This window comes from Grammomys surdaster, unplaced genomic scaffold (assembly GCF_004785775.1).
Source record: "Grammomys surdaster isolate TR1022 unplaced genomic scaffold, NIH_TR_1.0 126124, whole genome shotgun sequence".
NCBI lineage: Eukaryota > Metazoa > Chordata > Mammalia > Rodentia > Muridae > Grammomys > Grammomys surdaster.
In genome coordinates, this window is record NW_021620932.1 from 638,667 (window position 1) to 650,749 (window position 12,083).

General features: G+C 40.2%; 1 protein-coding gene across 6 annotated transcripts in view; it reads left to right on the forward strand.

Annotated features, from left to right (window-relative positions):
• The window catches only part of Klf12 (Kruppel like factor 12), a 384,722-nt gene that overhangs the window by 80,943 nt on the left and 291,696 nt on the right, over nt 1-12,083 (forward strand). Inside the window, exon 1 of one of the 6 annotated variants that reach the window (XM_028756555.1) lies at nt 6,949-6,976. The exons of the other annotated variants lie outside the window; for them this stretch is intronic. Coding sequence (XP_028612388.1) covers nt 6,974-6,976 — 3 coding nt within the window. The 5' untranslated portion in view covers nt 6,949-6,973. Of the gene's footprint in view, nt 1-6,948; nt 6,977-12,083 lie in introns of those variants that run through there. 6 annotated transcript variants of the gene reach the window in all.

Here is a 12,083-nt window from a genome sequence, read left to right on the forward strand (position 1 = left end):
TTTATCCCTTAGAACTAATTAATGGGGCATAGGAATTCATGGCCCATTCCTTCTGTTTCTGTCTCCCTTCCCCCACCCCCACCCCCATTCTTTCACTTTCTCTGTCTCTCTGTCTCTGCCTCTCTGTGCCTTTCTGCCTCTGCCTCTCTGTCTGTCTTTGTCTCTGTCTATATATGTGTCTGTCTTATATGGGCAGATTTCCATCTATTTTTTGCCATTGGGGTAGATAGAGTGGCTGGAGCAGGATGCTGGAACAGATACCAAGGGCTCACATATTGAGCTGCTAGCACAACTAAGAGACTGAACCACAAGTGGCTCAAGTATTTAAATTCTCAAAGCTCTGCCCCAGTGACTTGTTTCCGCAGCACGCCTCCTAAACCTCCAGAAACAAAACCACCAACTGCCACCATATGATCAAATACCTGAGACTAGGGGTGCATCTCTCATTCAAACCTCCCTGGGTTCCCTTTTCTCTTTCTTTGCTTCTGAGTCATCACAACCATGTCAGACCAGGGGGAGTTACCCTTTTCCTCCTCCCTAACTCTTGGTTTTAGTCAACACCACTGTGGTCTACTCCTTTGGAGCAATTGAACACATTAATTTTTGATGTTTGAAACAATTCAATCTGTCAAAGGATGAAGGTCTTAATTTTATTTTTCTTTTGGCCATTTGTGGGGTAGTTAGAGAAGCCTGAGCAGACCGAGACCTCATCTCATCCAATCTTTCAAGTTTACAGGCTTATGACTGGATTCTCAGTTCAACCTTGTGAAGAGGGTTTCCAGTCAATTAGATGGACCTCACTTATCATGAACAGAGCCTTTAAACCCAAGTCTCTTATTCCCTGACCCCCACACCCCCAGCCTTAGTCCAGGCTGCTTTAAACACCTGAAATTTCTCTGTCAACAGTTTGCATGTTAGGATTGAAGGAATGTGCCTTCACATTCACCTTAGTTCCTGCCCCATCCAGCCCCCACCCCAACTCCTCTTCCTCCTCTTCCTCCTCTTCCTTCTCTCATCCTTCTTCCTCCTTCCTCTTTCCTCTTTCCTCTTTTGTTTATTTTTTCTGGTGGTTGTTTGGATAATCATGTGAATGATCGTGATCCGCCCCACCCCCCCATCTCTTCTTTGCTGGCTACTTTTCCGGTCCAAGACCTGTCCACACCCTAGACAGGCTTCCTACTCATCAAGATTTATTGTGCTGTCTCACTTTTAATTTGTGGTTCGGTTAATGCTTCTTCATATCCATCTAACTGTTTTATGAGCTCCCTTTCTATGAAGCATTGGTCTTATCTGTTTGAGTGAACGACACATTGTAAATATTTACCATTATGTATTTAGAACCACCTTCTGAATTACTTTATTACCATTTAGATTTACTTATCAGGTCTTACTCAATTGACGTTCACACTTAGAAACCCTTAAATCTTTCTGTCCACCCAGATTGTGTCAGAACTAAGACTCTCAGAGCTCAAACTCATAAAATGTTCAAGATAGTTGGAGAGGCATTTTCCTTGCTTTTCTTCCTTTTAGTAATATTGGAGATAATTTGACCACTTGGCATTATAGTTATGGTACCAACAGGAAGTATTGCCTGGCAGAGAGAGGAGTCAGGCTACCAGGTCAGATATAGGTGTTCAGGATTGAGTCTTCATGCAAGTAGCCCTTACAACTTTAGCTATTAAGACTTAGGCCAGTAGACAGCATCATTCTTAAGTTGTAATTAAAGTCATAAATGTTACAAAAATAATGACAGGTACTTAAACTACATATCTTTAATATAAGATGTTTTATAGTCTGAAGATAAAATTAATGCTGCCATTTTCCAAATGATGAAATTGAAGCATAGAGAAATATGTACTTGTATAATTCACACAGCGGGTGGTGAAGGTCAAAATTGAACAATAGCATCTGGACTCAAAAAAATCTGTCTTTATAACCTCTGCTGTTCCACTCTGTGGATTTTAAGAAGAGTGATTACTATAAAAAGTCAACTATTAAGTGCAGTCTCTTATGCAGTTTCTCTTTGATGATAAATCAGTTATCTTAAGAATATTGAATGTCAGTGCCTTTGAATACATATGTATTCACCCATATCTTGTATCCAGTGTCTGTCTGATGCGCAGTTACTACATAAAGACACATAAAATGCACTTTCTTTTCCATGGATGCTACTGTGCTACATCTTTTCATCAGTAATTAGTTATACTCCTGTATACTTACACTACAGAGCATGCACAATCCCACGGGTGCCCAGAGATCATAGAGAAATGACATGGCCTGTCTCAGGGAAGCTGCATTAGGGCTCCTATGAAGGATATGGGTCTCTGTCCAAGGTATTCAGAGGGACAAGGTGAAGAGGAGGAAAACAGGCTGCAGTGCTCTGTTGTGACTGCTTAGGAAGATATATGCTAGCATGTTGGGGGATATACTTTTAGAGGCATGCATGAAGTTTTAGTGGGGGTCTTATTTAAGGCTGCTCTGGGCAACAGTTAAGGTGATGCAGAAGGAAGAGAGTCATTCTCAGTTAACATTTATGGGACCTGGTAAGAACCCAGGACTAGAATGGGACTGATGTGAATGAAGAAGAGGTCAAGGTCAGTGGGAAGCTTTCAGTGGAGGGCACTGAGAGGGTGGGTAGGAATAAAGAGAGCTATTTTCTTCTTCTCTCCTGTTTTGTTCTGAAACGTGGTGTGGGCATTTTTAATGACTTCAGTTATTGGAAACCTGGCTTATATAATGTAATATTGTATATAGTTGTGTATTGAAGAACTGTGGACACTCTGAAGAATTTGTAGCAAACTTTCCTGTTTTCTGTTTATTCATTGTACTAGATGCTGCATCCTGAAAGCACCTGTGAGTCTTTGGATGTTTTAAAGTGGAAAGTGCAGTGTGTGTATGTGTATGTATATGTGTGCGTGCGCTAATATTGGCATCCAGCCTGTAGTAGTAGAAGCATATTTCTTGGCTTGATGGAGGCTTTCATTGGGTTCAAGGGCTGAAACCTTTGGACCAGGATCCTAGATATTCTACCTTTCTTCAGTGTTTTTTTCAGGAACAGTGATTGGCTGTATAACGTGGTTCTGGGTAGCATATACAGAGAGTGTCTGTCTTGGAGGTGCCCTCTATGAGAGAGTATGAATTTTTTTCTGCCTTGATTGATCTTTGCCCTAGTGTTTGGTTCTAAGGTGGTACTTGGTTGAATTGAAAAAATGTGAATTGCTCTTAAGTTACGGTGATAAGTGTAGTCTGAGGTTATCATATTTTTCATTCATATTTTTTTCCTTGTGACAGGTAACTCTTGACCCAGGTAATACATCTATTGAGCGATATTTCAATGACTTGTTTATTTGGGAACACTGAGATCCTGTGTCCCACCTAGTCACCCATTTATTATTCAAGTTAGATGTGTGGTTGAATCCTTTCCGTGAGAATGTCTCTTTGTAGGCTATTCACCCTTCTACATTCATAAGCTCGTTTGGAAAAGCCAGATGTGTACACATCCACAAGCCAGATGTGTACACATCTACTGATTTCAGGTACTGTTTCATAAGAAGTGTTTGGAGCATCATAGTGTATGCGTGAAAATTGATGGACATTATAATGCGCTCCCACATGTCCGTCAAACATTTTGTGGAGGCAGTTTCTTCCTTTTTTCTCTGTCACCTTCAGTACGTCGAAGAACACTAGATCTGAGGATAAAGACGTATGTAGACACTATCTTCCTCTTAATTTATTATTTTGAAACTTTAGTGCTTTAATTATCTCCCCCTTCCATTTCAAATTCTAATTCTTTGATTGATAAATCTTTTATTAGTTTAAAGCATAAGAACTTTATTTGCTTTTTATTTTTATTTTTATTTTATTTTTCACACAGGGTTTCTCTGTGTAGCCCTGGCTGTCCTGAAATTCCCTCTGTAGACCAGGCTGGCCTAGATCTGAAGGATCCTCCCATCTCTGCCTCCCAAGTGCTGGGATTAAAGGCCTGTGCCCCCAGCATCCAGCAGAAAATTTTAAACTAGTTATTTTTATAATACTTTTCATATTATGTTAGAAATAGAAATCCCGCAGAACTGACTCGAAAAAATTGACAGAAAATTGAAGTAACATGACAGAGTGAATTGTAAATTAATCAGAAATAAAGATAAAGAGTCTTTTGCATAGGAGCTCATACTAATTTGAAATTAAATTGTTTATTATATATCTTCCCAGGAAAGCACAGCTTGTGCAAAGTAAATCCATAGATGTAGTCTTGAAAAACAATTCCTGTTCCAGATCAGTAGGTTTACTAGTAAAAGTATTTGCTAGCAAAGCCTCCTTCCTCCTAGGCTCTTTTCACTCCTAATATATATGTATTTTGAACTACATAGTAAATTTAGTTTGAATAATTTAATATTTCTAAGGATGTATTTAAAAGAAACATTGAGCAGTTGTAGCTAAATATATCTCCATTTTCTATGAAGAGTTGATTGCTGTTCTTTGCCATTTATGTCAGAACAACTTGAACAAAAAATTTCTCCCCAGAACATATATTATAATGATGTGAACCTTAGGTTAATATGGCTATTTTATAATAATCATGTGTGATCGCTTTTTTTGTGTGTGAACTGTGAATGAGGTGGTGATTGGCCAATGTGTTATCTTCAGAGTTTGACCATGACACATGGACCTGCTGAAGATGTTGTCATTCTTTTTCCTTATAGAGTATGCTTGTGCCTCCGTTCCTTTCTATGTGTCTTGGGTATTGGATGGTTAGACTGTGAGGATGGCAGTATGTTTGTCATCCAAGTATATAGATAGGTGCCAGGCAAGAGTGTGTGCTTACTGCATTCTGAATGCATGGAGGCCCAAGTGCATCTGTGTTTAGCTAACAGCGTTTGCATTCAGACAGAGTTTGTTTGTTTATTTTTGTTTTTTGGTTTTTTGGAAGGAATTTTGAAGTGCATGTTCACAGAAGTCACTTGGATTTGCTCCTCCCAAATCCAGGGAGACCCCTATCTCTTAACATTTCCTTACTAACGACTCACACTGATTACATCTTACAAGAACAGAGTACAGAGTCAAACCTAAGGCACTGGCGTTGGCGCTTCCACACAGTTTATGTAGATCTTGGTAGTTTCACATTCATCCATTTTTTTTTTTGTGCCAGTGCATGTGGTTCACCACAATTTTATCTAATGTGTACATTTGTGTAAATGCCAGAATCCACATATGAGGCTCATGTATAAAGCTTCCCTTTGTTCAAGGATTTCTTGAATTTACCTTTAAAATATTCTTCCCGTATCCTTAAACCAAGATCCTAACAGTCCTAAGTTTGCACTCAGCATTTAAACTGTGCCGAGCAAAAGATATGTTGAGAAGGAGAAAACCAACAAGGATGCCATTTCTTGACTATTTGCTTTTATGTTGAGCATCTCTGATCCAAGCTAATGGTCTGACTATGAAAGGAAATGCACTCAGTGTAACATGAGTACTTGTCTGTCAGTGTACTATGTAGCACAGTGCCAGGTACGATGAATAGGTAAAATAAAAAATTTTAAAATAAAAGAAGAAGCATGATTCTTAGAGGCTTGTTTTCTAGCCTTAGGATTGCTGATAGCATCATAAGGAGAGCCCATTCCCATGAATCACAGCCTGTACCCTCTATTGCATTTATTATAGAGGACATGCCTGGCATTATAGAACGTTAATAGAGTGTTATAAGAAAAAAAGTAATCAACATCCACAATATTAATGACCCAAATACTGACAAGTGCATTTTAGAAAAAAAACGATCTCATGAGTTGAACCTTAGATTAGTGTGTCCAGGGAGTTTTGAGTTGGTATGGTTGGCAATTTCATGTTCGTAACCACAGTGTTAAGAAGGAAGGATGCTGTAGCCCTAGGGGTGTCTGAGTGTATGACCATGTTCTCATAAGGAAATCCATCCTTAGGGTGAAGATAGCATCTTGGGTTGCGGATATGCAGTTAAACACAGCAAGAGCTTGACACAGAAGCAGGTGTTTTAGCTTTTCCTGTAGGAAATTGTTAAGCTTTTAAAAATGAAACTCTTCTGTGTCACACAGATAAAAATAGACAACAGGTTATGAATGGATCAAGGGAAGGCTTGACTGCTTAGTGGGGAAGAGAAGCGACTGTCTCTGCTTCCCTGGTCCCACTTGTTCTTTCCGGTATTTCCAAGTAATGGGGATCAGGTGAGGAAGGTCTTGGAAGTCTTGGCATGGGTTGTGAGAGGACTGTCCTCTCCCACTGAGTCAGCTATCCTGTTTTCTTACCCTGCCTTCTCCACTCCCACCACAGAGCTGTTTTTAAAGCAAAGGAACAAGAAAAACCTGTTTTGCTGGGAAAAGCATTCAGACACACTCACCCATCCTCTGGATATGAAAAGTCTGCCAGCTCCTCAGGTTTAAAACTTTCAGCCCAACTTGTCTCTGTCCCTGTGGTCCTGCTCCTGCGTGCTGTGTGCAAAGAGTGGATCTGGGAGTCGGCGGGTGGGCGTGGGGACCACGAATCTGGGTAAGTCTCAGGCATGGCCTTTAAAAATAGCTTGTTTTTAATTTTGGGAACATAACCTTCCTGTTCCATTTTTGCTAACAATCAAGTTTTAACTCTTACATTAGATGCTGTGGGACATGTTTAAAAGTCTTCATCTTCCTGGAATGAACATTCCTTTTAGAGGATTTATCCAGTGGGAGAAAAAGATTTACCAGCCAAATAAAAGGCCAGGGTTAACGTACAGCAAATGAATTCAAGTGAGCACTTGATACGAAGCATAGGGGTGGGGGTCCTGCAGGGACTTAGTTTGATTAGAGATGGTGATAGGCTTTTCAGATAAGCACATTCAGAGGAGTGCCCTGTGAGCAGCCTGGGTACCACTTGTATGATAGACATAAGGGGTTCGGTTTCTTCTTCCTAGATTTGCTAGTTCAAGTTGAGTTCTTCTCTGAAGCATGGACTCCTGTCTGACATTGGAGATATGGTATAGTTCGTTTTTTTTTTTTTTTAAGTAATAATTGTTAAAATGCTTCCAAATTGCAAAACTCTTTACAGGCTGGAATTTTTATTCTTTGATTACCAGACTTAGAAGTTTAAAGTTAGACTGTTAAAGTTTATTTTGTATACATTTCGAAAACGGATTGCTCTTAAGCATTTTCCCGAATGTAAAATGGAGGTTAGGAAGATGTCTCATTTGACAAAGTGCTTCCCTGGCCTCTGCTGGGCTTAGTGGCATGCATTTGTAAAACCCACCACTTCGGAGGTAGAGACAGGAGGTACCCTGAGATTCTGCTAGCTAACCAGTAAGCCTAGCCTAATTGGTAAGCTTTAGTCCAGCAAGAGGGCTTTCCCTTCGTTTTTCAAAGGTATATTGTGAATGAGGAACAATGCAACACACATACGCACACGCACACGCACGTGCGCGCACACACACACACACACACACACACACACACGGAAAGAGAAAGGGAGTAGGGAGAGTGAGTATGGAGGGAGGGAGGTAGAGGGAAAGGGAGAAGGGAGAGAGGCAGGGATGAAGGAGAAGGAGGAGGAGGAGGAGGAGGGGGAGGAGGAGGAGGAGGAGGAGGAAGTAATGTGCCAAGGCTGCTGAAATGGTTAGACGCAGTAGGTGATAAAGGTGCTTGCCGCTATGTCCAGTGACCTGAGTTCAGTCCCCAGGACCCACTGGTGAGAAGAGAGTACTACAAGTTATTCTCTAACCTTCACATGAGCACCATGGTACATGCAGGCACCCCATATATGCACATAAACACAAGTTAAAAAAATGCCCATGTTCATGACTCTTTTGCCTACATGTTTATGTACCATGTACATGCCTGCTACCCAAGGATGCTAGAAGAGAGAATTGGGTACCCGGGAACTGGAGTTACATGCTGTTGTGAGTTACCATCTGGGTGCTAGGACTCACCCCAGGACTTGGGAAAGAGCAGCTCATGAAACTAACCACTGAACTATCTTTCCAGTTGCCCTTTAAATTGCCTTAAAAAGAGTGTAGCAAATTATTTAGGGTGAAAAATACAGTATCCATTCATCACACTGGGAATGAACTTTTAGCTTTTCTATAACTTAGGATAGATTGCTTTTCATTTGGCGGTATGTAGACTGTTCTTCGAAAACAAATGAGATCAAAGATCAATAGTACTGACCTTGAGCACACCCCCCCCCTTTTGTTTCCCTTCTAACCTATTTATTCAGCAACTCTTAGATGATGCCTTCTACAATGGAGATTTGAAAACATCCTCCTCCTCACAAAGTGTCAGGTTAGTCACAGTAGCACAATATGCAGGTATTCTCACCTTAAGTGGGACTTAAAATTGTGTGGAGAGGACACAGTAGAAAGCAAACCTGAAGATTGGGCTTTTCTTGGCCCTCAGAATACTATGTGTTCTTATGATGCTGAAAGGTGGTAGCAGCCCTCAGCTCCCAGGCAGCTACCCCACTGTGAAGGGAATGGGCTTAAATATGCAAGTTTTAAATGTGCTATATTGTCTCCTTAACATTTTGTCTGGCTTGAATTCTATCCCAAACCAGATAGTATTTGTCTGCCTAACTTTCAACTGAGATTTACAACTGAAGAAAGGAGAGAATACAAAGAACACCAAGACAGGGACCTGGGAGGATGCCTTTTGGGAAGACTTTTCAAAGACAAATGTGAAGTAAGCTATAGGATAAACAAACCCAGAAACTCAAACAAAAGTATATGAGTTATGAGAAGAATTAAGTGTTGAAGCAGTAACTGTCACAGTGGATTCCATAATGATTTCTTTGGGGGAGTGTCCTATACTGGGGAGGACAAAGCTTCTTCTACATTGTTTTGATTACCCTGGTCTACCTAGTTGTCACAGTTTGTCAAGGTGGAGATAGCTTCAGTCTTAAGCTGTTGAACACATGTGGGTGATATGATTTTCTAGAAAACCCAGATCTAGGTTGGGATGCAGCTCAGTTGTAGACTGCTTCTTAGCAGGCACTGTATCTAGGATTTAGTTTCCAGCATCACAAAGCCAAACCACTGAATCAGCATAGTGTGCATAGGTTTCTGTGGTAAGACTAAGCCATTTTATGAATCGTCAATGGACAAGAAGTTTCAGGAGTTGACTCCAGATCCAGAAATCATAGATTTGGAAGAAATGGATGTATTTGATATGTTAAAAATAAAACATACCTTTAAGAAAGTGTTAACTTTGATGGAAAACTATAAACCATACACTGGAGAAACTACCTATGTTGTGACAGTGAACATTGATACTTTTCATGAAGACCCTTGTAACTAGAGGAAGGCATCTTCTGAGGACTGTATGAAATCATATAAATGGTGTTTTCACACAATAAAAGCCTCAACATTGCACACATAGTCTAAAATTTTAAGTGCTTTTGGAAAAGTGAAAGAAATTAATGTAATTATATTTTATTTTTATTATGCAGCCATGAAGAATGTACTTAATCTCATGTGTTGCCAGAACAAGGAGGTGTAGGAGACAGCTATAAGTAGCGTGCAGTCAGAGCAGAACCTGGCAGCGTGTGATGCCTTCACGGTGAATTGTTAAAAAGCTTAGGTGACTTGTAATTCTCAGTGATGAGGGTGGGATTGCACACACACTGAACACATGTGTAAGCGGGCAAGCATTTGGAGAGAGAAGCAAGAAGCTGAGAGCTGTGACCTGACATGGCCAGTAGATTAGGATGCAGAGCACTGTCCTCCTATGCTCTGGGCTGTGACAAATAGGAACAGAGAGGGAGCAGGGAGCTAAATCAACACTACAAGTGTTGAGAGGCTGGGCTGGTGCAGAAGGGGGTTAAAGCTGAGTTCAGATTACAGAGAGAACATCTGTGAGGAACCATTTATATTGAAAAATTTCTGGATCAATTCTTCTACATATGATCTTCTATATGGTGTGATCGTATTAGTTTACTGGAAGTTTCTCCTTAGTACCCATAGATGATTTAAGGAATGAAACGCATTGTGTGTACATGTGTACAGGTGCAAGTACATCTGTGTGCTTGTGTTTTGCTTGGTACCATATCTACTTATCTGGCTTCTCATTTCTTGTAATAATCCAGGAAGGAGCTCGCTCTTGCGAGCGCTCTCTCTCTCTCTCTCTCTCTCTCTCTGTCTCTCTCTCTCTCTCTCTCTCTCTCTCTTTCCGTCCCTCCTTCCCTCCCTCCCTCCCTGACCCTTGCCTAAACTAGTGGATAGAAAGAGGAAAGTGAAGACTGAGCTAATTGTTTAACCTAATGTTAAAAGAAGCATATTTCATCCATTGGAAGACAGCTTTTTAACTGGGTGGATATTGAAAAGCACACATTGTTTTGAAGATTGGTACTTGTTAAAAAACCACTCATGTGAGATACTAGATTAGATCTTAATATTCGTTCCAATAAATCTTTTAATTTGTGTGCAGTGCTAAAGAAAACATAGCATGAAGTGAACTCTTATGTTATTCTTTTATACTATTTGCCTGGCTTCTAGGAGCATGTTCTACCTGTGAGGCCACAGGCAGCATGGTAAGGATGGCTGCAGCAAACAGTGATTCTGGTGTGGCAGAAGATCAGAGCTGTTCTGTGGTAGTGATTTAAATCACATTGATTATTTTCATTAGAAAAGTGGTAAGCACTTGGCTGCAGCTTAGAACGAGGCTGTTGTTCCTGGCTCTGTACTATACTAAAAAAAAGAAAAGGGACTTAGTTTGATACATTTTTATGAGTAGAATTAAAATCCACCCAGTTCTTTGTACATGAGATTACTTGCCTAAAAGTGATTTGTAGAATATTTGTGATATTCAGTGTACAGCATGTTGATAAGTACAACCAATGGCTTAGAATAAGGCCGAAGAGAAAATGTATATATTAAGTGAAAATCTAATCTATGCAGTAATCCGAAACACGGAGCTATAAATCACAGTAATAAGTTACAAACCACATAAAAACAATAATATTGATAGAGGAGAATTATTTAGGGACAACAGTATTCAGAAAATGGGTAAGAAGGTTGAGAACACACAAAGGCGGGCACTGTTGGACAAGCTTGCTGCATAGAGCAGCAAAGCCTGGATCCCATCTATGGCTCACCTGGTCTACCATTATTAATTTTTGTAATTCCAGGCTAATACATAGTACCTTGGACATAATTGATATAGGGTTGCTTTTTAGAATACAGTGTCCCTTAGATATTTTAAGTATAAATCCAACTTCAGAACCAAGGAAATGACTTGTTGAGTAAGGCTTTGGCTGCCCAGAATAACAACCTGAGTTCAAGTCTAGAGGTCCACAAGTTAGAATGGGGACAGACGCCTGAGCATTATCCTTTCTCCTCACATAGGCACTGAGGCATGCCTTCCCTACCTCCAACAGACAAATTAAGTATAATGAGAAAATAAAATAAATAGATTATAAAGAAAGAAGCCTTTAACGATGCTTGATGCTGTTCATCGTATTGCGATATGAATTCTGTTTTCAACTTGGCTTCCATGCTTACAACATTACTGAAAATCATTACCTCTTAAATGAACATTTCTTCCTGGAAGAGATGTTTAAAATGACTGTACCTACGTGAGATATTGAGATTTTAGTGGTCTAGTGAAGCTTTAGGTAATACTAGTTTGAATGCTACCCTCAAGACACAGACATGGCAGAACTGTCTTGGTAGCTTCCACATACAAAGCTATTCTTATGAGCTTCTATAAACTTCTAAAACAGTGTTTCTCAGTCTTCCTAATGCTGTGACCCTTTAATACAGTTCCTCATGTTGTAATGACCCCCAACCATATAATTATGTTTGTTGCTACCTCATAACTTTAATTTTGCTAGTTATGAATCATAATGTAAATATCTGTGTTTTCTGATGGTCTTAGGTGATGCTCTGTGGAAGGGCTGTTTGACCCACAAAGGATCATGACCTACAGGTTGAGAACTGCTGTTCTGGAAGAAGAGCTGCTGAGTGACCTGAATATTGAAAGTGGATTAGGATTGTCTGTCTCTAAAAACCCAGTTAGTTGGAAGGGAAGCAACCAGGCACAGCAAGGTTTTGTTCTAACTGTATCAGTTAGAGCTCCACAGGCTTCCTGTTCCTACCG